The sequence below is a fragment of the Centruroides vittatus genome, unplaced genomic scaffold (genome assembly GCF_030686945.1).
Source record: "Centruroides vittatus isolate TY-2023 unplaced genomic scaffold, ASM3068694v2 contig_345, whole genome shotgun sequence".
NCBI classification, from domain to species: Eukaryota; Metazoa; Arthropoda; class Arachnida; order Scorpiones; family Buthidae; genus Centruroides; species Centruroides vittatus.
In genome coordinates, this window is record NW_027122170.1 from 4,077,603 (window position 1) to 4,103,888 (window position 26,286).

Here is a 26,286-nt window from a genome sequence, read left to right on the forward strand (position 1 = left end):
ATCGAGACCAACAGTCCCTTAACCACCCCCCCGATGGAAATTCATATCAAACTTTAAATCAACCAAAAACGGACGTTCATCCTTCCTCCGCCAAAATTCGTTTTCCTTTCTCAGCGGATTTAAACCTGAGTCACAAAATCTTAATCATCGATAATCACTATTGGCGATAACCAGTCACACGACTGAAAATATAAAAGGGAGACAATGAACAATTAATGGAGTCGTCTGATCAATCTTGGCTTAAGTGCCCACCTTGAAAAAAGCTCCGCCGACTCCTCCAACGATCCTCTCCGGCCAGACGATATCCGACGAAAGAAATAATAGCCAAGACAAGGTATGACGACCAATTTTTGTAAACTCTCTCTTGGTGGTTCCTCCCTGCAGTAGGCTCACGCAAAACTATAGATATCAATATTAATCCTGTATTTGTTTATTTCTGTCCAAATAAATCTTGTTTATTGGTTACAATGGTGTTATTTATTCGAGTATCGCTACTGCCTTATCGACGAATTCGCTAACTTCTTCCACTCGACCAAACAAACAATAACTAACCAATTAATTCCTGACCGGAACTGCCATCCTTGACTGTGGGCTGGTTTTGCCGACCTGTTAACCGGGGAAAAAGAAGGTACGACTCCGTCTACCTCCCGGTGATCCCACACTACATTAATATTTGAACAAATATATTCTAAAAACAATAATCTTTAAAAAATTGTAAATTTTTTAAAAATAAACGAGTTTTAAAAAACAACTCTTTTTTATCCGATTTCGAAATGAGCGAAGAACTGAGATGGACACCTTAAAAATTAACAAATATTTCTTACTTTATTGTTCATTATCCATACGTTATTATCCAAATTATCCAAATGCATTTCACAAAATCGTTTGCCTCTTCAGTGGATATTACACCTTTACAACACTGTTACATTTATATTCTATCAAACTATCCCAGCATGCATCTACAGATAAACCAGTATTCAAATTGATGACATTTGCATAACTTTTGATGCAATAATGTTCAACGATGCGTCTCGTTACAATATTTTCTATTTTATACAATATTTTAATATTATTTCTATTTATGATACAATTCTTATTTTTACAATGTTGATGCCACAGGGATTCGGTTCTTTTTAATCGAATTGCCGCTTCATACTCTTTAATACGTTGTTCAAGCTGTCTTCCTGTTTCGCCGACATAGATTTTACCTTCTGGACATATACATATTAGTTTGCAGACGACTCCTGCTATTTTCAAAGGGTTTATTAAGGATTTTAACAAGATACGTATACCGCAACTTAATATTAGACTTAAAACTCATAAAGTAGGAAATGTTTATAGACCTCTTGTGGATTTTAAATATTCTATATTATATAATTTAGAACATTATATAAAAAATTATTTACAGTGTATACCAGATTCTAGATACAGTATAAAAAATACAGATCAGCTAATCTTGCATCTGTTATATGGTCAAAGTAAGGAATCCTTTAGACTTATGAGTCTGGATGTGAAATCAATGTACCCATCAATTAAGTGGAATTTTGTTTCAGAATGTTTAAGTAATTATAGTTTACCTAATTACATTTTAGAATTTATACAATTTGCTTTTAAAAACAACTATTTTTCAGTTTCTACAGACTTTTATCAACAAAAAGATGGGATAGCAATGGGGTCCGTTATAGGCCCGAAGATTGCAGATATATGCATGACATCACTAGATCAAAAGATTTTCCAGTCCCAAGGTATTTCCTTTTATGCCAGGTATGTAGACGACATATTGATCCTGTATGATTCCAATATTACCACAGCCAAAAACATTGAAACTTATGCAAACAGTTTAAACAATGATATTAGATTCACCTACGAAGAAGAGAAATAATGAAATTAACTATTTAGATGTTACAATCACACGACAAGAAAAAACACTATTATTTCGTAAGTATACAAAGAGTTGTAATAATGATAAAGTAATCAACTATAAATTGTACTGTTCTTTAGGTATAAAAAGAAACGTTTTTCTGATGAAACTAAGAAAAATTTTTAATAGAACAACATTGCAGAAGCATATAGAACTTGAAACTGAAAACCTGTTTAAAAAATATTTGCTTAACGATTATCCGCAACAAGTAATACGTAAGTGGTACAATTGTTATACCATAAGTAGATATAATGTAAAGAAAGAGAAAAGTAATAATCTATACATTAAAATTCCATATATTAAAAAATTTTTTGAAAAATATAAAAATAACTTTAAAAATTGTTCTGTCAACTTAGTGGGCGAACAGAAAAATAGATTAAGCAAAAGTATTTATGTGGTGAATAAAGGAATGGTAGGACATTCAAGGGACCCTTTGAAAATAGCAGGAGTCGTCTACAAACTAATATGTACATGTCCAGAAGGTAAAATCTATGTCGGCGAAACAGGAAGACAGCTTGAACAACGTATTAAAGAGTGTAGTGTTTTTACTGCTATTACTTTTGCTTCTCGTCACTCCGCGCGATTAAAAACGAATGAGACGAACAGTAACAAAACTACGTTTATTTTCTGCTCGCGTAACAGTTACATGACTCGACGATGTGGCTAACAAAAGGCAACTGGCTGTCCAAAAGGTCCCACAGGGTGAGTCCGGTCCCGTTCCAGGAAGTAATAACTCTTACCACCTGGGGTTCGTTACGACTGTTAAGATGTGGAGAGTGACGTTCCCCACAGAGTATCCCCCAGTGAGGGACGAGCGATAGAACTGATGTCGAACGAATCGCTTAACGTTACATTATGGTGACTAGTCTTTTAGGAAAATGAACATGACGGCCTGATCTCGTGGTAACGGTTTGATCTTTTTTGGAGGTCATTTCCAGTTTTTTGTTATTCGCTGTTGCAGATAAAGATGGTGTCTGTGATGGTCTTGATTGGACGGGTTTTATACTAGATTTCTGAAGTGGTTCGTCTTGTAAGATATACGCTGGTTTTACTCTGTCAATTGAGACGGTGGATTTGCGACCTTGGATGTCAATTACTAGTGTTTTGTCGTGTTTTTCTAGCACTTTGTATGGGCCTGAGTAAGGTTGACGAAGAGGAGGTCGGTTTGCGTCGAATCTTAAGAAAATATGTGTACACTCTTTTAGTTCTGGATGAATGAAAATTTTCTCTGTGGAATGAGCGGAAGTTGCTAACGGTTTCAGATTGGCCATGTGGGTTTTTAGTTGACTGACAAAAAATTCGCAAGAAATTTGTGGGGTGTCGGGGCTAATGATGTCAGCTGGTAATTTTAACGGGGTACCATATAACAGTTCAGCTACTGTTGCGCCTATATCGGCTTTAAGTGCTGAACGAATTCCCAGGAGGACTACCGGAAGGGCGTCGGTCCATTTGGAGGATTCGTGTGCCATTAGCGATGCCTTCAGGTGTCTATGTAATCGTTCTATTAAACCGTTTGATCGGGGATGGTATGCTGCCGAATGGATGCGATTGGTGCCGAGAAGTCTGGTCAGTTCTCGGAAGAGGTTCGATTCGAACTGACGTCCGTGATCGGTGGTGATAGTAGTAGGGCATCCGAATCTTGCGATCCAACCTGAGAAAAAGGCTCGGCATACCGTCTCAGCAGATATGTCGGCAATTGGGATGACCTCTGGCCATCTGGTGAAACGGTCGATCACTGTAAGGCAGTAGTGTTTCCCGTCAGCTGGCGGAAGTGGTCCTATCAGATCCATGTGAAGATGGGAAAATCTTGCTTCCGGAAGTGTAAACTTTCCTATTGGTGTCCAGGCGTGGCGGTGAATTTTCGATTTCTGGCAGGGGATGCAATGTCGTGCCCACTGACGGATGTCCTTCCGCATGCCCGGCCAAACATAACGGCTCGAAATTAGCTTAGTGGTTGCTGTTGCTCCTGGATGAGAAAGTCCATGTAGATGGTCGAAAATGGTTCGTCGGAGATTATGTGGCACGAAGGGGCGAGGTGTTCCGGATGATGTGTCACAGTATAGGTCGATTTCGTTAGGTGGAAAGGATTTCAGCTCTAATTTGAGCGACATAGGATCCTTTAACAATTGATGAAGTTCCGAATCTGTAGCTTGCGTTGTGGCTAGCTCTCGGAAGTCTAGAGGAGAAGCAGAGGTGATCGAATCTATCTCGATGCGGGAGAGAGCGTCTGCTATTGTGTTAGCTGTGCCCGGAATATGACGTATATCCGTAGAGAATTGGGATATAAAATCGAGATGCCGCATTTGTCGTGGTGAACATTTATCTGGTTTTTGTTTGAAGGCATATATGAGCGGTTTTTGATCCGTGTAGATCGTGAATTCACGGCCTTCTAGCATGTGGCGAAATTGTTTTATTGATGTGTATATTGCCAATAGTTCTCTGTCGTAAGCTGACCAGTTGTGTTGATTTGGTGCCAGTTTCGCTGAGATAAAGGCGATGGGTTCCCATTTCCTGTTGTATTGCATCAGTGCTCCTCCAACCGCTACGTCTGACGCGTCTACCCATATGCATAGTTTAGCTCCGGGTAGTGGATGGTGGAGAAGTGTGGCTTTGGACAGTGCTTCCTTAGCTGATACGAAGGATTGTTCTTCCGCTTCTGACCATTGCAGAGATCGTGATTCTGCTTTCCGAGTGAGTGACGTACGTTTCCCGTTCTTTTTTCCTTCTAGTAGCTGCACTAGCGGGGCGAGGGTGTGTGCCGCTCGAGGGATGCATCTCCTGTAGAAATTTATTATGCCTAAGAATCGTCTAAGTTGAGTGAGAGACGAAGGTTTGGGAAATTCTCGGATGGCTCTGACTCTATCAGGGAGTGGTTCCAGACCCTTTCCCGAGACCTTGAATCCGAGAAATTCGATTAATGGTACGCCGAAGGTGCATTTCGACGGATTTATGGTTAACCCATATTCTTGGAGGCGTTGGAATAAGGCGTGAAGATGCGAGATGTGTTCTTCCTGGGAGCGTGACGCTATTAATATATCATCGACGAAAGCATATGCAAAGGGGAGTCCTATGGTTACTTCGTCGATGAACCGTTGAAATGTTGCAGATGCGTTGCATAATCCGAATTGCATCCTGGTACTCTCGAAGAGACCAAACGGTGTCGTTATAGCTGTTTTGTGCACGTGCGGTGGGTAGATGGGTATTTGATGATAGGCCTTGATTAAGTCTATGTGAGAGAAGATTTGTGTTCCGTGCAGTTCCGATGTGAAATCTGCGATGTTTGGAACGCCGTATCTGTCCTTTATGGTTTGTGCGTTTAGAGCACGATAATCTCCCACGGGTCGCCAATCCGAACTGTTTTTCTTGGTGACCATGTGGAGTGGTGATGCGTAATTGCTTTTTGATGTTCGCATATGGCCGAGAGCTATCATCTTATCGAATTCGGCCTTAGCGATTTTAAGCCTATCGGGTGCTAGGCGACGTGGTTTCGCAGTTACGGGCTGACCAACAGTTTCTATGTGATGTACAACGTTGTGTTTTACGGGTTGGTTAGGACGTGGAGGTCTGGTGATCTCAGGAAATTCTTCCAATATCTTATGATATATGGAGTCGTTGGTCGTTATCTTGATAGAGTGGATGGAGGTTTCTAATAATTTGCCTGGAGAGTTCACCTTTGTCTGAACGTCTGTGAGACATTTGCGTCTAAGATTCGGTACCAAATGGAAGTGATACAAGAAATCTGCGCCTATTATTGCTGTTGACACGTTGCCAATAAGGAATTTCCAACGAAAAATTTTCTTTAACCCAAAATCGAGAGTGAGTGTTCGTTGGTCGTAGACATGAATTGCAGTTGTGTTTGCTGCCATCAAGGTCATTTGAGATGCGCGCTTCTTTTGTGACGAGGAGGCTGGAAATATTGATACGTCGGAACCTGTGTCGACGAGAAAGTTTACGTTCGTTCTCTTGTCTAGGATGAACAGGCGACGAGATTGCTCCGGCAAAGTGCATGTCACCTCTACGCTTCGCCGCTCTCGTTTGTTGGAAAACTACACGGCGGAGTACATTTTTGTGCCTTTGCGCCAAAACAGTTGTGGTACCAGCAGTAGTTGTTAATACTGCGGTGAGTGGAATTGTTGCGATGTCCTGAACTACTGCGGGAGCGTCGAGAAAAATGGTCGCTGCGATCCTGACGTGCCTGCGTTAGTTTATCGATTCGCTTGTTAAGTTTATCTATTTCGACTAGTATTTTGTTGGTTAAGGTATCGGGCTTCTCAGGTTGCGACACTGAAGCTATCGTTGCAGGGGTTACTTCCACCACGCGGTCCGCTACTTCCGCTGCTTTGTCTACGTCGAGTGGGGTAATGGCGGCTAGGATAGATTGGACGGAAGTCGGAAGGTGTTGTATGAATAACTCTAGTATAACTGCGTCCGGGATTTGAAAATTTTCCGCCCGACGCTTTAGAACACGTAGTAGTTCGGAAGGTTTGCGGTCTCCTAGCTGTTCTCCGGCCAATAGTTTTCGTAACTCTTGTTGAGACAATTCGCCGGATCGTTTAATAAGTTCTACCTTTATGTGACCGTACGGGTCTGTACGGTCCGGAGAAATAATAATGTCTCTAACCGTTGATGCGACTTCCGGTGGTAAATGAGCCACTACGTAGTTGAACTTTGTGGCACTTTCCGTGATCGGCTTTGGAGATCCTAGAGCAAATGTGCTTTCGCACATGTGGAACCATAAGGCTGGGTCGGAAAAGTTGTACGGAGGGATTTTTACTGCTCCAATCTCGGCCATGATCTGACGATTGAAGTCGTGAACAAGGAAGAACGACGTACCTGATGAAGGTTCCAATGGGTGGATTCGGTAGTTTTCTTAGTTGAATTACGTTATTAGTCCGGGTTCGGGTCACCAATGTAGAGTTTTTACTGCTATTACTTTTGCTTCTCGTCACTCCGCGCGATTAAAAACGAATGAGACGAACAGTAACAAAACTACGTTTATTTTCTGCTCGCGTAACAGTTACATGACTCGACGATGTGGCTAACAAAAGGCAACTGGCTGTCCAAAAGGTCCCACAGGGTGAGTCCGGTCCCGTTCCAGGAAGTAATAACTCTTACCACCTGGGGTTCGTTATGACTGTTAAGATGTGGAGAGTGACGTTCCCCACAAGAGCATGAAGCGGCAATTCGATTAAAAAGAACCGAATCTTCGTGGCATCAACATTGTAAAAATAAGAATTTTATCATAAATAGAAATAATATTAAAATATTGTATAAAATAGAAAATATTGTAACGAGACAATGCGTCTTGTTACAATATTTGAACATTAGTTGAACATTATTGCATCAAAAGTTATGCAAATGTCATCAATTTGAATACAGGTTTATCTGTAGATGCATGCTGGGATAGTTTGATAGAATATAAATGTAACAGTGTTGTAAAGGTGTATTATCCACTGAAGAGGCAAACGATTTTGTGAAATGCATTTGAATAATTTGGATAATAACGTATGGATAATGAACAATAAAGTAAGAAATATTTGTTAATTTTTAAGGTGTCCATCTCAGTTCTTCGCTCATTTCGAAATCGGATAAAAAAGAGTTGTTTTTTAAAACTCGTTTATTTTTAAAAAATTTACAATTTTTTAAAGATTATTGTTTTTAACGTATACAATAACCGATCCCATTGCTTGATATTTGTTTATTATTAAATATATTCTATCTAAATTTGTGTAAGCTTAAAAAACTTCTATAATAAGGAATGAAAGTGTTTGTTTTAAATCATAATTTTTGGTTTATTTAACATTGTTTGCGTATCATTTTATTTTTTTCAAGTATTTTGCGAGGAAACACTCAAAGTCACTCTGACTGCACATAGCCATTGTAGTATTTATAGTATATTTATCAAGCAAAATATTTAATCCGCTCATTAAATAAGTCCCAATCTAGACTCTCTTCAATAAACAAGTTCAATCTAGACGCAAATGATTGGTATTTTGAAAATTCAAATATGGAATCCTACTTAAAATCTTTTATTTTTTTTCATAAATTGATAAAACAAAAATACATACCCTCCTATAATAATTTTTAATTTTTGTAGCCATTCCAATATTCATCATTAATGGAGGAAACTCTTCCGAATATTCTGCAAAAATAAGTTCCCCATCTTTACTGGAAAGATCGTTAATTGTTCTCATAAAGAACATGTCTCCACCACCCGATGCTTCACGTTCTCTCTCTCTCATCTAAAAATAAATTAAGCAACTAATATTAATAATATAGCTTAACGATTTTCGAGGAGAAGGAAATGAAAAATTTAGGAGAAGCTTTATTAGGTTCACGAACATTTTTTACTACACCACATTCTGTTGATATTTGTGGAATAAATGGTCTGCCATTAACTCCCAATTCTATTCAAATGCTTGGTCATTTTCAAAAATTAAAAACTCTTAATCATGATCGTCTTTGTAAATATTTTGATGTTATTAGAGGAAAACACGAATGACTAATGATTGTAAGTGATTATTATTTGAAAAATAATACAAAAACAAGAAGAAAATATATCAGATTTAGCATTATTAACCTTTGAGACTTTAGATGCTTTAGAATTTCTTCACAAAAGTGATCTAATTCATTGATGTCTTTCTCCTAATTGCATTTTACTTGATAGTGAGAATAACATAAAATTAGCAAATTATGGTTTATATTATATGACTGAATGTTGTGCTTGTGTGTCAGTTTCGACAGGTTTACCTAAATATTCTGCTCCTGAAACATTAATGGGTGATGTTCCAGGCAAAAGTGGTTATTCATTTCCATATCCTTTACCATCAGGACCAAAAAGTGATATCTTGTCTTTAGAAATTATAATTTTAGAATTAGTTTTAGGTAAAGAACTATGGAAACATTATATTATAAATAAAATATTTCAAGATATTTTATTATTAGTTAAACTAGATTCTGGTCAAAGTGTTTTATATACAATAGCAAGAACATGATGTTTTTCGAAAAGTAGAAAATATGCCTTCAACTCCTAAACCTTTTTTAGAATCTTGTCTAACAACAGATCCACTAAAGAGACAAATGTATCTAAGTTACTAGAACATGAATTTTTTAAAGTACATGGATTAGATGATTCACACAAAATATAAATCATAAAAGAATCTTTTCCATCTATTGAATTCAGATGTTGTTCTTTGGTTTTACCCAAAAATGTTCCAATAATTTATGATCACTTAGCATATTGTCCATTAGATGAAGTGTATTATTTATAATGTAATGTAACAGTCACTAAAATCAGATGTATATAAAATAAACATAAACATGTATTGAAAAAATTCACTAAATTACAGACAAAAAATACATAATCAAACAAAAAACCTAACAAAACGTAAATAGTAATACTACTGCCTATATTAAATAAATACTACAGAAATAAAACGATCATTACATAATAAAAAAATAATAAGTATTGAAATAGTCACTCCTACATACTTCAGATCTATGAACAAACCTATATTCTCTCCTGTATGATTGTAGATGTAGCCACTAACCCTGTGGATAAAGAATACACTTTTAGATATTCCATATAAGTGCTGTAAATGTGTGTTAAGTGCATTTATCATATTCAAACCTTTTTCCAATACTTATTTCATTTTTTCTTAATTTATGTACTTACTTGTACAAAGGTAATGGATTCTTTGGTACAAAATAATCTTTGTACCAAAGAAAGGCACCCTTACCTTTGAACCAACTGCATATAGTAGTGTAATGAAAATAGAATCACTAAAGTTTCTGATGGCAATTGTTGCTCAGTAAAACAAAAACCACCAATATGACAAAAACAGCATATCTGTATAACAAATTAAATAACTGGCACACAGAGCAATCAAAAGTACTGTAATTTATTCTTATAATAGTATTGTTAAAAGAGAAACAACTCAGCTTAATGACAGTGCCTTGTATTTACGCAATAAATAAATAAACAACAGAAAATATTCAACCATTCAAAACTCCACTCTCAACACTGGGATGGCAATCCCAGTGTTTCAACAGCTGAACTCAACTAAAAAGCTTAGTTAGCCTGATGCCCATTTAACAAGGATGAAAACATTTGCTCTCTTGTAAAATTATGTTAGAGATCAGTTCTGTGCTCTGTTTATTAACTGACAAAAAATATTCCCTTTGTTATTCAAAGTAAGATTATTACATATACTTACTTCAGCTACTTGCTTAATGTGTTTTTTCAGAAATATAACCTCGTGACTTCTGGATTTCGACAGAGGACCTCGATAATAAAGCTTCAACACGGGTCGATGAAAATTCCTCAATACAGCCTCGGTAATATTAGGAGGATAAAAAGCGGGATGCAGTTCCAATGCAGGAATTGAATGCTACATATTTTTAAATAAAATAAAAATAAGTTACAAACTGTCGATTATTTGTTTTTAAACAATAATTAATATTCTTTATTTCATTTAATACATGCAAATGTTAAATACATGCAAATTATAAAAAGTTAAAAAAATATCAAAAATTTAAGTCAAATAAATAACATATTAAAAGACAATTAACACAATACATTAATGTTTTACTAAATTAACAATTATTGAAACAAGAAAAATCACAACAAAACCAATATACAAGTTTCAGAAAATAGCAATATATTATTTTGCAACGTAAAAGAAATTTGGATATTTTATTCAATTATTTTTTTTATCTCCAATTCTTCAATTCCTAATCTGAATGTGAACAGTATTATGAGGTTTTAGTGCTTGTCAGGATTGACGACTGCAGTCACTTGGATGGAAATTACCAATCCTGAGAAATTCTTCTTTTCGAATCATTTGTTTTAACAGCTTCAGTCAAACTTTAAAGGTCTTTTAATCTGACCGTTCAACAAGGGTGAAAATATTCGCTTTTGTAGGTTTCCATAGCTTTTGCTGGATATTGGTTTTGTGTGTAGCGCTTAATTACGTATACCAACTTTGAGTTGTTGTATTGATTACTTACTTGAATTATGATTCCTTCATTTGATCTTAAATTATAATTTTGAATGCATTTTGGATTATAATATTCATCATTTGAAATATTAAATGAATCTTTTTGAATTATTGGGAGCTGAAATGTAATTAGGAACATTTATATTAATCACATTTCATAGATCAGAATTTTTATGTTAAATTTGTATAAACGAACAAAATATTCAATGTAATAAAATTTAAACAATATGCTGCTTCTAAGAATGAAAATGTAATGAGCTTCATGAACATTTAAGATGAATAAAAAATACATATAATTTTTGACTATGTTTTTCATTGGAAACCATTTTACAGATCATAATTACTGTTGTTATTAATATTGATTATAGTCAGAGCTATGCCAATGTAGCTTACCACTCTGGCAAGGGAAATTTTTCCACCTGAAATACCTAACTTTTTCTAGCAATTTATGCAATATTTATTATTAATTTTTATTTTAATACACTACACATTAATATATATATTTTATACATATTAAATTAATTTTAAATACAGTTTTTGTAATTTTTTAAAACATCTTAAAAACCAGCATAAAGTTTTGTGAAAAAAATATTTTGTATTACTTCACAATGATTTGAAAACATTTTATATAATTAAAGTGACTGAGTAAACTCAGAAAAGAAGTATCCAGAATTTCTTATTAAAATACTTTCAATCTTTTACAATCTTTCTTAGATATATGTTTGTGTTTACTTATTTAAATTTATATTTTGCTATCAAATATCCACATTCAAATAAATTACGTAGAAGATAATCTCATCTTTATATTTAAAGTAGAGCATCAATTATCCGAATATCAATCGGCCGCAACATCGGTTAACGGAAAGCGTTCCGGTCGGCAAATTTAAATTTTCGCCAGTGACGCGGCGCTTCAATATTTGTCTGTCTTGGGCTACTCCAATATTATTTTTGTTGGCGTGAATGTTGTAGCTGGCAGCACTGGCACAACCATGAGAAGGTACTTAAGGACGTGCCAGGATTCGAACCAATTTCAACACGGGATAGGTTAATATATTTTTTCATACATAATCAGTTATCCGAACAACCCCAGTCCTGAACTGTTTCAGATAATCGATGCTCTACTGTAATTAAAATTTTGTTAAAACTCTAAATTTCATCATTGTTTTGAATAATACAAATCAAATGCTTACTTCATAAGAAGCAATATTTTCTTTCTTCCAGAATTTCCAAACATCCTATAATAAATTTAAATACTTTCAATTGTTTTATTTTACTAATATTCATTAAGTGTTTTGATTTAAAGAAAGCACATTAGCATTTAATTAGAACATTTATTACATGTATTTGCAGTTATTTTCAGTCAAAGCTTCTTCATTTAAGGTACATTCATTAGTATTGAATGCAAAGCAAGATTGTCAAACTAACTTAAAATTTTAAATTTGTAAAATGCTTGAAGAACTTATAAAAATTATATAATTAAGACATAATACTGTGAAAAGTGCAGTTATGTCAAGTCACCATGAGGGTGATGATACAATGCAATTAAAACAGTACAAAATTAAGATAACAATTGATTTAATAAAAATGAAAACAAAAGGCACAAACAAACAAAAAAAGAAAGTTCAGATGCCAACTGTAGGATGTTTGCCCAGCTCTGCCAAAAAAAACAAACAAACAAAAAAGAAAAGATACGTAGACTCACATTACAAAACAAAGATTCCTGTGTCTTACAATTTCGTTAAACGGGTACAACTGTGTATTACAAAAAAAAAGAAAAAAAAAAATTTTTTTCTTACAACTAACTTATAACTATAGGGATGAAATGGAAAATTAAAATAGACAAAGGAAAGGAAAAAGATAGGAGTACCCATACTCGGTTGATTCCTCTTTTTCATGAAGATGATTACTTTTGATGATGATTCTCAATGAAATTTCCTTGTTGGTCCTTTTGGGGAGGTTAACATATCTTTTTATCAGGGATCAAAGGGGACTGTCTTCATTAATGATTAATTGAAGCCTCGGGATTTTGTTCACGAAGCCTTAAAGAAAGTCCCTTGCTACAATCAGGATCAACCTTTCCTCTCCATTGTCTCCCACAGTTTGACTCTCCTTTCCAGTTGGAAAACAGTTACATCTTCCCTTTAGGCTCTTAAGCAATTTCTTTTCCTACAGGACAGTTCAGAACATCAATCATCAACCGAGTGAAATAGAAACGAAGACAAGAAAAGATTCTAGAAATGGGAAAGAGACAACAATCGAGGATAGAAGCTACAAACTAGAATATTTGGTTAATGTGAGCCTAGGTATACAAAATGGCGGCGCTTCCGGTAACCTCGATGGCAAGTGTTTTTAGAAAAGAAATGTAGATGGCGTTGATAGTAATGATGCCTTCATATGCAAATATCCATCAAAAAATTCCATTCAGGAAACATGAGGAATAATGTGAATTTCAAATTTTGGTTATGACGTAGACGGATTATGAACGTTGTTAATTTTTTTAAAGTGTCTGTGTTTTTTTAAAGTTTGTACAATTTACTCAAAGTCTAAAGTTATCGAGGAGGAAAGTTTGTGAATGGTAATTAACATGTTAAACATGTCCTTAATGTGTTTAATGAATGTTAAATGTCATAAAAGTGTATTAAAGGTTTGTTAACATTGTGTAAGTGAAGTTAAAAATTTTGTAAAGGGTTTATGTGTGGTTCAAATGTGCATTTAAAGTGTGCAAATGTGTTTTAAATGTGTTAAATTTGTCATAACCAAGGATATGTAATAGTGATTTCCGACCTGAAATACAACGTGAACGACACATGGAAGCCTAGGTGGCTGTGGATCGCAGGTGCCACCCTCTATAGAGATGCTGCCTATCCTAGATGAAAAGGCGAGAGATGTGAATAGTAAGACTGCAGTTCTTAAAAGGAGTAAAATTTATGTACAATACAGGCAAATTTTGTTTGAACCACTGATATATAGAATCTTGTAATTCACTTCGTCCATGCATCGATTGAATTTATAGGTAGTATGATGACTTTTTTATTTTTCGTTTCTGGTCCAAGAGTAGGAAAAGTAACCAAAAGCAGGGGAAAAAGTAAGTAGCAAATTTACGTTTTAAAAATGTTTTAGTTTTAAAAAAAATTTAAATATGGGCATGTTTAGGTTATTGTTGACAGTTGCCATCTTGTTTGCACATTTGCGTGTGCAAACAAGATGGCAACCGGAAACTCCGCCATTTTGTATACCTAGGCTCACATTAACCGAATATTTTATTATGGCGTACAGCCACAATACATTAATAATATTAACATTTTTATTAACATTAATGTACATTAGTTTACATAAAATAAGTCATTGCTTAAAATAATTCTACAACAGTTTATTACATGAATCACGTATTACTAATTAAAATTTAAAGTAGATTGATGTAATTGATTTAAATAAAAAAAGGGTCTTATGCTGAATTGGAAAATTTTCCTATATAACTAATTTAACCAACACCTAACGTGTTCCATGTAAAACAATTTTAATGATGATTCTGGGTCAAAAACAAGGATGTTCTCGAAATTCTTAAAAGACCTGGAACTCAGAATCTGGGTCTGGAGGTCTGGACTTAACTACTTTTGATAAATACAAAGTTTCAGTATACAATAGCAATAGGAGTTTACATAGCAAATTCAGTCATACCATGCATAAATGTATTGTTTATTAGTTTCTTAGGCTGTAATGTGTTAGAATGTGCAAAATAAGCTTCACATTGCTATTGGATACTGAAACTTTGGTATTATTAAAAATAGTTAAGACTAGGCACTGATTCAAAGGGCTTTTGACATTTATGGTCAATGCCTGGTTGTTGTAATTGACAGTACTTCAGCTGGGTGCTTGAGGGTCCAAGTCTCAGGGACTTACCAGGGTGACAACATTTTTATGATCTGATTCTTCAGCAGCTTCAGGACCAGAAGACTTGCTAAGGTTGGTTTGCGATCAGTGGCTTTAGGATCTAGCTACAGATCTGATGCTACTGATTTATGGCTGGTGCTGCTGCAGACAATGACAATGAGCCACTGCTGATGCTAGCTCATTGTCAGCAACTTTGGGACCAAATAGGCTTTGTTGCTGCTGACTAAAAGGGAGCTCTACGATATCTGGGTCTTTTTAATGTCCAAGACGACTTCATTTAAGGGTAAGTTATTACGTTAAGTTTTATCCAAATCAATCTGTAACACTGCAGGGTGTCTTCTGCAATACAGTTAGCGTGTAAGAGTCCGGGTTTTTAAGGTCAGGTTAGGACTTTATATAATTTAGATGGTACATTTTATAACACATCTGATAAAGATCAGCAAACTTGTATTTTTGTTAGTACACAGATTAAGGTATTTCTCCAACACAGATTTCTGGACAAGAAGTCTAGTTGTTGTATGCTGATTAATAGTTGATGTAAATGTTGCTAAGAAAAAGATTTTTATCTCCTTTGCCTATCTTCCTTACGATTCTAGTGAACATCTTCCCATGGAGAAGTCAGATCTGTGTTAGAGTTTTCTACCAGTCGTCACCTTCCTCTCCTAATTGGTTATGATGCAAAAGCACACAACAGTAGATATATAAGAAAGACAATCCTGGACAAGATTATCTTCTGAAATTTTTGATGGTTATTTTAAATCAAGGTAATAAATCCACTTATGTCACTTTCAGATGTGCAGAAATTCTGCATTTCACTATCTTCAGGTTAAACTGCACTGTGATGGACTAGATCTGTTTGATGAACCTTCCCTGTCTGATCACAGATACATTGTATTTACCTTAGCTTTGCATCAGGCTTAAAATGGTGCATTTCAAAACCCAAAAGAACTGCCTGGATACTTTTTCAAAAGTATCTCTTCCAGACTGGGTTGCTTTTTGAGCCAATTTGATACTGTGTCAGACAATGAGTTGGCTGTTGAGCTTGTATAATAGGATATTTCAAGTCCTATATGTCTCTTAAGTACTTAAATGGGGTGAACTTCTAAGTAGACAGTATTAACTGTCTACTTATGAGAAGTTTACCATTGTTTAGTTCTGTGAGATTATATAAAGTACGAACGAGTTGACATGGAGAACTTTAGCGATTTCTTCGATGGGACAAATTGATAACAAACGTGTTTGATAGAGCAGACGCTTAGAAGGGGATATCCATTTATCTCAGTAGGGACTAGACAAAGACAACTATCCAAATTAACAAGATAACTCTTTAATTTTCCTTGGAACATACAATACTTCCAGGGAAATAAACAGGAACGTACAGAGCCTGACAATCCAATCTACCAAATAGCTTTAACACAATTCTCCCGACAATAATATGCTACAGAATTCCCGTAACACACAGACATAAAACATACTGACAATGAGTTTAAAGTGTACCTCTTCTTTTACTTCTTATAGGACAGGAAACAGTTCAAAAATGAAGTCTTCCTGCTGACCTGGTTGCACAGTCTTTACTTTCTGGCTTTCCAACTATTTTTTTCACACATTTTCACACACCACACTCTTCCCTACTGATTTTTTCTTCTGTCTCCACTTCCGTTCTAACTTCTCCTCGAGACACACCCTCCAATAAATCTCCCACCCTAAGTTACACACCCAGATTTACACAACAACTCCTCCACTGAGTCGGACCCACCACACTGTGAAGGAGGGGCAGGAAAAGATGTAAGGCACAGTTCCTTGGTGAAACAGGGAGTTGAGCTCTCTGAGGTCATCAATTCTAAAGTCATTATGCTAAGCACAGTGGCAAGCGGAAAGTCTAAAATAATGCTATAACAGTACAAAAAGCTCCTCTTAAAGAGTTAAAAAGATCTTTATGAAAGGATTTTTGCTCAAACATTTCTAATCTTCCTAGCAGTTTCGGACTTTTGAAGTTGTTTCAGGATTTTGTAGCTAAAAACTACAAAGTCCTGCTCTGAATTGAGTTAAATTCTTCGCAGTAAACCTTTGGCATCTGCTTGGAAAACTATTTTCTGTTTATGGGAGGCTCATTTTCCAGACTTTAGAACTGATGATTCAAGGAGGACCTCTATAAGCTAAAGTGCATTGAGGACTTCTATAAGCAAAGTGCAAAGAAAAGTACTTGGTCATTTCTAGACCAAGCACTTTTGATCATTCAGCTTTACTGAAGGACATGATAATGGAACATCTTTTTGATGGATTCTGTGAAGGTACCATAGTGTGTAGATCTATGGAACAAACAAACACAGAAACAAGTTGACTTAACAATCAACAGGGATTTTAATCTTTACCTTTGATGATTCACAATACACAATCATTGTACACCCTAAGATGTGATTCACCTTTCCTTTTCCTCTCTCCTTTTCGAGATTCCTCTGCACATGACAATTAAGAACCAGGTATCAAATCACCTACTTACATCTATTTCTATCCCGACAACTCTTGTTTCATTGATGAAAATAATGATAACCAATTGTACTTAAATGCCAATCTCACAATCTGTATGCATAAAGAAAGAACAAAGAAGCGTGAGAAACAAAGTAAGAAAAATGGTATAGGGGGAGTCGTGGTTCAAAACATGTATTGCACATTAGGATTAACAATTTCCACTCACCTGAATGTAACAAAAAAACTAATGTCCTTAGATGAAATTTCCTTTTAATCTCCATGCCCTTGGTATGTGCTTATCCAATTTTCAAGTACATTCGTTCCAATAGGGACAGATTCCTTCATGACGACATTCTTGATCACTCTCACTAGACCATTGTTATGCTACTTCCATGTGTCTCTCTCTCAACTTCAGATGGGAATGAAAAGCAGAGTGCAAGCACAAATGACAAAATAAGTCTTACACAACTCCCAGCATTTTTGTACTTCCTGGGAAGATATCCTCTCTCCCCCACATGACTTCTGTTGGCCAATCTAGATGCCAACTTAGTATATGCTGTTGAAAATGAGACAGTACAGAATGAACGAAGGAACAGAGGGAAAAAACGAAAGAAAAAAATAATACACACATTGCAGAGCACTACAGTTCCAACAAAATGTTACCTCTACATTTGACAGGCATTATCTGGTCTTCTTTCACACTGACCTTGATTGGCACACAGATAGATGGTTTTTCATTCACAAGATATAATCTGGTTTATGGATGGGTCCAAAACTTATAGTGGCATAGATGTGAGCATTTGTATGTATGTATATTTGGATAGGGAATTCTCTCTCATAGCAAGTTTCCTATTGTGTTTCAAACAGAGTTGCTAGCTGTTTTTTGATGTGTCTGAACTATTTTACTTAGAATTCTCTTAATAAGGCTATCTATATTATTTCTGACAGTCAGGCTGTCTTAAAAAGTACTTGCTAGACATAAATTAGAACAAGTCCTTTGTTTTATCGGCACATGGGAATCAATTGGTAATATTGTTACGGGTGGTCCCAAGTATCTTTGTATTTTTCTAGTTCGTAAGTGTGTACAATTATTTTTTCAGAAACTATTAGTATTAACTGTAAATAATAAACTTTTAATTTTATCAATGCTGAGTGATTATTTGAACTTAGTCATTTGCTCTCAGCTACAATTTCTTGGCTTTCAACAAGAGTAATGTTATCTTATTTCATGTAATTAATTTTTGTCACTTTTGTAAACATTTGTGCTGAGTGAAAATTTCCTCCTCAGCCTTTTGCTGCTCTTGTGGATCTGCTGAGGAGACTCCTCTGCATCTCGTGTGTGTGTGTGTGTGTGTGTGTGTGTGTGTGTGTGTGTGTGTGTGTGTGTGTGTGTGTGTAGATATTTGCTAAGGCAGACTTGTTAATCTGATTTTCCTTCTATTAAGACCTGGGGCTGTATTCTGGTCATAGTCTCTCGTCTCTCACAAGCCTGTCGCTGATTGGCTAATCATTTGTTTACATCTCGAGAGATCATTGCATCTCTCCAAACACAATTCTGGACAACTTTTTCTCTCAAAGATGTCTCTGAGAAACGAGAGAAAGTGGATAGTTGTCTTTTGACTCATCTTTTGCCTCAATTTCGTTATATCCGATAAAGGTGACTGGATGCCACTCGCGTTATACAATCATATTAAAGAATGTTCTCTATCTCAGAAAAGACTATTTTGAGAGAGAAAATAATTATAGATCACAGCATGTGTTCAAATAAGCATGTATTCTGCATTTTCGAAAATTTTACAATTTTATTGGTTAAAATTATATACCATGTTGCGCATGCAGATAACCCGAACATGTGTAATCAACCTAGTAGAATTGTGACATCATCAATGAAGACGAGATCATTAAAAGTGACCAGAATTCCCACTGTCTCTGAGAGACTAAATTCGTCTCTCATCTTGACATCATCCGTCCTTGAAGACGAGAGATAAGTGACCAGAATACGGCCCATAGTAATGTCTTTTGGCTTTCCTTCAGAGGTCTGCTGTCTTTCTTTAAAAAGATTACACTTCTAAATTAATTTGTTGCAAGGTGAACCTTTGAGATCAAGGTATGCTTAGCTTACCTTCACTAACAATAGCAATAACAATGCCATAAACATTATGCATTTATCATTTTAAATCATTACTTCCTCACAGCACAATAGTTTAAATTGCTGGCACATTTTTAAATTGCTGTAACCATTATTAATATTTATTTATTAGTAATGGTTACAGCAACACCTCACCATATCACTCATTCAGGTATATCATGATTTTTTGGTCTTCTAGACATAAAATTGCTTTAGCCAATAATTTTAAAAAAATCAATTGCCATTGAATTTCTACTGGCAAAGAAATATTACCTTATTCCAATCATTAGCCTCGTAACTATCATTGTATGAAATAAACAAAACCCACAGAAAAGTCATCATGGAAATCTAAAATAAACAAAACAGGTGGATACACACATTTATTATAATGTGCCATTTGATAAATCGCTTGTTTGGTTTTCTGCTGATATGAATGATATAATGAGGGGCTATTGTATAGATATACATTAAGATTTATTGACTTATTGCTTTTAATATACATTTAATGTCAGATTCAATAAAACAAGAATTTTCACTAATTGAGAGTTATTTACTTAAGTCTGTTATTGCTATCAGTTCAGGCAAGTCTTAAAAACTATTACAATAAGCATATTTTATTATACTTAAAGCTACTAATATAAAAAAAAACTTTAAATCTACTACATCCAATCTTAACACTTCTTAAAAGCTTATTACACAATTATTTTAATTGAAGAAGCCTTAAAAAAATATAAATAAATAATTGAAAAACATAAAAAGTGATTGTTTTTATTAAGGAATCAGAAAGTCCAAAAGATAACGAAAGTTCTTAATAAATCTTATTCTTTAATTTTGTAACACAGATATTTGTGATTTCCTTGAAAACTAAACTGATTTAAAACTTATCACCAATTTCTTATCTGATTATTTTAAAGTGATTGAATTTACAGTTTTAAACAAAATGTATTTTTAAATATAATAGAAATTCTGAGTTTTCTCACCTTTTTGCCATTGCTATTTTTACCATTTAAAACTTGTTCCTGTTTGGTAGAATCCTCTAGTGTGTCATCTGGCATTTCCATAATGATATTTTCATCATTTAGATCCAAAGTCAAAATATTAGGTTCGGGAAGAATACTCATTTCCTACAAAATATAGTTAATAATTACGTTTCGATAAAATTTTTCATTATTAAGTACTATCTTTTATTCTAAATCTTAAGATAAAACATAATATATTTCATTAGTAAGTTTTTAATAAAATGCAAGATTTTCTTAAAAAAGCATGATTGAAATCAAATGCATCCTGCAGATTTTGAACTGTTTGTTAGGCAGCTCAAACTTATAGTAAAGTTTAGGTATTAGGTCAACTAATAGAAGTGGAAAAGTGCCAAGTGTTTAATAAATAACACGGTCTTGTGTTTGATGCTCATCAACTAATAGAAGTGGAAAAGTGCCAAGTGTTTAATAAATAACACGGTCTTGTGTTTGATGCTCAATTATAGTAAAGTATCAAATATACAATCAAAACAAATTATTATTATTGTTGTTAAGAAAAAAATATCAGATAAATCGCATTTTCATATCAAACATCACTACTGATGAGTTCATATTTAGTTAAATTCTAAAAGCTGATTTCAGCTTGATCAACACATGGCAACTGGAATATGTTGTGAGAATGCTATGTGTAGAAATAAGTAAGCTTTATTGACTAAAAGTGGTCTTAGTGAAATGGAAGATATATTTAATCAAGAAATGTGTGATGAACTAATAGCTGCAAATATATCTTGGAGAAAATTGAATGTACCTGCTTTTGGGAATTTTCTACAAATGTTTACAAATACACAAATGAGTCAAATTTACAAAAAAAATAAAAAATATCTGCCAATTGCATATGCATCAATTACAGATAAATGTGATTTAAAATAGGCAATTTGCTGATTTGGTCAGCAGTGGATGAAATGACAGATTCTACTAGATGATTTATTCCCACTCCTATCTTTCTGTCCTGTAACCCATTGGATAAAGTAAACAATGAAACAATGGCAAGATTTCTGAATGATTCCTTGAGTCTTGTGGCCAGAAAGTGGAATGATACAAAGTTTTTTCTACCACTAACTGATGCAGCTCTACATATATACAGTGGAACCTTGATTAACGAGCACCTTGCACAATGAGTATTTCGCATAATGAGCAAAACAAACTGTAAAAGTTTGCCTTGCTTAACGAGTGATGAGGAGAGGGGAAGTTCCGAATTGTGTGCATGAGGCACGCTCCATCAGTCTGTGTTTAGCACTCCTTCTGTCACTTGTAATCACATATTTTTCCAAACTTGCGTTCACACATATTACTTATAAACATCAACAACCATAGCCCATTATATAATAAACATGCCAAACGATATGCCAAATTCTTGGGTCATTAAATTTAATGACAGATTCCAAATTAATTTTTAATTCAGACATTTCTAAAATTTAACTATTTATAATTATTAAATTTAATATGAGATGGAAACATAACTACCTTCCTCTAGTCAAATTAATTAATTTCTAATATTTAATTATAGCCTTTACATGGCCCAAGAATTTGGCATATTGTTTGGAGTGTTTATCAAACATATTAGCTGTGATTTTTTTTTGTTTCTGCAAATCAAATTCTCATTCCAGGATGGTTCATTCCTCACTAGAAGAAAAGATGATGATGATGATTCATGCTCCTTAACAGTGTATATTGTACATTTTTTTGAATAAACGTTATACATAAAACATTTGAGCATTTTTTCAGCGTGGAACACATTATCATATTTTACATTAATTTCTATGGGAAAAATTGTTTCGCTTAATGAGTGTTTCGCATTATGAGTAAGACTCTGGAATGAATTATGCTCATTAAGCAAGGTTCCACTGTATAGTCAAGGCTGCACATAACTTGTATGTTTTATCCTAAGCTGATCTATGTCATGTGTTTGGCCCATGGTCTTTACTGAATTGTGGAAGATATTTGTTTCCTACGGTAAACAATTTAATTTAAAGAATAAATGTATTTTAAACACCTTTGAAAATTCAACAATGTCAAGACTTAATACCAGGAGTGCTTCTACTGTTAGAACCTATGCTAATGTGTTCGAAATGCAGATTGAAGATGCAAATTCTATAACAATCATTTCAACAGTATAAATGAGGTGATTTAAAGTCTTAATAGAGATTCATCCAGCTGCATTGCTGATTGTCAGTATACTTTTAAAAAAAGGAAATTAGTTCAATAGCTGGAATATATCATGTATCATTTATACGTTTTAGTCCTGAATATCAAGAAACTGGAAACTGTTGGATTACCTCTGATAGAAACATTGCAAGTACTAAAAAATGTCCAAGTCCCAACTCAGACTGGTAGAAAAACTGAGGAAGAACTAAAATGTGGGCTTGAAAGAACCCAGGATTTGATGTCTTATTTAAGACAAGCCATTTTAAAAAAGAAATGAATCGCAAGTTCCTCATACAGTAGAGTGACTCAGAAAATGTTACCAACTTCAAGCATACACAGGATCGTGCAGTAGATTTTCTTAGTATGATGCAAGTCTTTGAAATGCCACCCCTTAAATGTTTTTTATGCCACCCCTTATGGTGTGCTTGATGCAGCCACCTTGCTGCATCATAGCATGGCATGGCCCTGAGCATACACCTACAACATGTTGCAATATTGAGTGTGCTATCTCTCATGAGTCAGTACATACTCATTCTGAATGAAATTGGCACATTACTCTTGAACATATGAACAACGTTTAGTTTTTCACTACTTCAGCAAAGTAGTGTTTTAATGTTTATGTTGTATTTGTAAACAATGTTGTGCTAAACAACATTAGATTGTGCATAAAATTTTATTTAAAAGAATTGAAATAAAAAGGCTGCATATTATATTGGATATTTTACCTGTTTTTGGAGCATATTAATATACAATTTTTAGGGTTTTAAGTGCATATAAATCCACATGCTAACAACAATTAATGTATATTAAACAGCATAATTATTCTTGAAATATCTAATGTGCTGTGTTTAATTAATACACTTATAAGATGCTATTATTAATATGAAATAAAAGTTCGTCTGGCCAGATTATTATATACAACAAGAAATGCCATTGTATATTGTTTTATCTTTGTTACCTGCATCGCATGTCAGGACTGTGTATCCACCCTACTCTAAATTCTTCCTCAACTATTTTCTACACCTTTCCTTCTAATATTGCTCATCCTAACCTTCACCCCTTCCACTGTCGATATGTGGTGGGTGAAGCCCCCCATGTAATTATGTATGTATTATCGTATTTTATAAGTTAACATTAACATTGTTCCACTAACCCCATCGTCTATGACTTTTCACTAATTTTCTAAAATATTTTTCTCATGGCGAGTTTTGGGCGAGTGCAAGGTCACTCACCCCTTGTCAAAGGAGAAAGGGACGATTTGCGGCATTGGCGAGGGAACGGCGGGAAGAAGAACACGTGTAGAGAGGGAGCAGATTGCCGATGAAGAAAAGAACAAGAGAGGGAAATCCAGAGTTGTGTAAAAGGACTGTGTTATCAAGAAGTGAAGTAGTTCTTTTTATTTAGATGTTTCGTCCCACCGGAGGAGTCCCAAGTAGTCAGGTTTCGTCTTTCATTAATCGTAATAGGCCTCTTAAACTTGCCAAACAAAGAAAGGGGTGGTCTTCTTAAAATATAACCATCTTATATTTCCTTTCTTAATCTAACTAACATTAGTTATAACCTAGTTTAAGTAGATTTAATTAGTATAGTAGTGCGATTAAAACCGATTGTAAACCAACCGCCTTCGCGTTTGAATGTTCAATCCGGACTACCCGCATTGTACACAAAGGAAAAATTAATCAGCTTAGATTTTTGTAATCCGCGTCAATAAACGAATAAAATTGTCTTTACTGTTACTTATTTGTAATACGTGTGCAATCCGTGAGATTATTCACATAACGTGGTTTTCTTTAACCCGTCACACCACATAATTGGCGTCCGCGACAGGATACGAGTATCCTCGCACGTATCGAATTTAAAAGTGTAATATAATTGATATTATTATTATATTATTATTATATATATTATTATATTTGAGATATATTATATTATTATAAATATTGTGTGTATTCGGACAATATGGAAGAACAAAGAACAATGGATGAACGACTCTCCAGCAGTCAGCAAGAAGCCCCGATTGTCTCTGGGTTTTTGGGAATGATTCCCTTCTTCTCTGCCGAGAGGGAGTCAATCAGTGTCGCCCAATTCTTCAACTGTTTTGAACAAGTCGCCAGTTTGGCAAAGTGGGATCAGATCACGAAACTTGTGACATTGAGAGCCAGACTGAAAAGTAGGGCACTCGCATACCTTTTCGAAAGTGAGTCCTTCCATGGATCGGACTTTGAAAAAATAAAGGAGGACATAATTGAGCGCTTTTCCCCACAGATAAATAATACAAATCCGCACTAGAAAGCTTCATTCAGATCAAACAGAGGAAAGGGGAACCGATCCGAAGTTACACTTTTAGACTGAAAACCGCAATGGAGACACTTGAAAAAAGTTCCCCCCTCTACAAAGACATAAAGGGGAACATGTTGAAAGACCAGTTTTTGCAAGGGCTAATGCCCCACATTCAGAAGGATGTCATCCGAACTGATCCACAAATGTTGGGGGATGCCGTGGAGTTGGCTGAAAGGATAGTGAAGCAAAGAGAGAGATATTCGAGACGAAGCGAGGTTAACTCTTCGGGCATTGAGGAAGAGCCTGAAGAATGCAAAGTTAATAGTGTCAGTGGAGATAGAGGTGACCCTCATCAAGCAGAAATGAAACAAATGAGAGCAGACATCGAAAAACTGACAGCTACAATCGATGCTCTAAAAACTCAGATTGAGGCTAGTAACAGAGAGAGAAAGGCAGGACCTAGGTGTTATAGGTGTAACTCACTAGGCCATATAGCTAGAAAGTGTAAATGGCAAAGAGATTTAAACTAGGAAACCCCAATGACGATGGCCAGGGTCAACGGGGTAAATACCAAGTAAAAATGGCCAACAGTTTAACACAAAGTCGTGGTGGATTACCCTTGTGCACAGCGGAAATCAACAATCAAACCGTGAATTTCCTCATCGACACAGGAGCTGAGCGGTCAGTAATAGATGAAGGATTGGTAAGCAGAATGAATGACACTGATGCACGAACCTACCACATTAACATCTTATTAAAAGGAATAAACAGTACGCCGACACTCTGCTCGACGGGAATTGAATTGACCATGGTTAACTCAGAAGGGAGGGAAGTGAACCATGATTTTATCGTTTACAGCATTGAACCCACGAGAGAATACCGTGGGGTATTGGGGATAGATTATTTTTCCAAAGATAGATCAATCATAAAGAAATTAGATGGAATTGTACAAAACCACGTGAGACATGCTCCAACGATACAGACTATCGCCCTATCATGCAATGAAGTGACGAATGACAGATTATTAGACAAAGTGGATCTCTCTGGTGTGCCTAGCCCGTGAAAGGATGAAATAAGGAGCATAATTATAAAATACAGAGAGTGCTTCTCGCTACACGTGAGTGACTTGAATGGGACTTTGAAATTCACTCACCGGTTTAAGATCACGGATAATAGACCTATACACACCCGTCAATATAGAATCCCTCACATCCTGCTACCAAAGCTGAGACAAAAAATTGATGATTACAAGAAGGCTGGCATAATTGAAAACAGCACCTCCCCAATCCACCTGGTGCAGAAGGACGATGGAGACATCCGATTAACTCTCGACCTACGGAAGGTCAACGAAGTCATAGTTGGCCAAGACTTCCCAATGGCCAGAGTGGATGATATTCTAACCCAGTTCCAAGGTAG

The 26,286-nt window shown here is 35.2% G+C and overlaps 1 protein-coding gene across 1 annotated transcript in view; it reads right to left on the bottom strand.

Annotated features, from left to right (window-relative positions):
- The window catches only part of LOC136974184 (transcription initiation factor TFIID subunit 1-like), an 81,154-nt gene that overhangs the window by 35,757 nt on the left and 19,111 nt on the right, over positions 1–26,286 (bottom strand). Inside the window, exons 8-12 of the mRNA XM_067268988.1 lie at positions 20,389–20,532; positions 12,111–12,155; positions 10,931–11,038; positions 10,138–10,311; positions 7,990–8,163 (exon numbers count right to left, since the gene is read on the bottom strand). Coding sequence (XP_067125089.1) covers positions 7,990–8,163; positions 10,138–10,311; positions 10,931–11,038; positions 12,111–12,155; positions 20,389–20,532 — 645 coding nt within the window. The remainder of the gene's footprint in view (positions 1–7,989; positions 8,164–10,137; positions 10,312–10,930; positions 11,039–12,110; positions 12,156–20,388; positions 20,533–26,286) is intronic.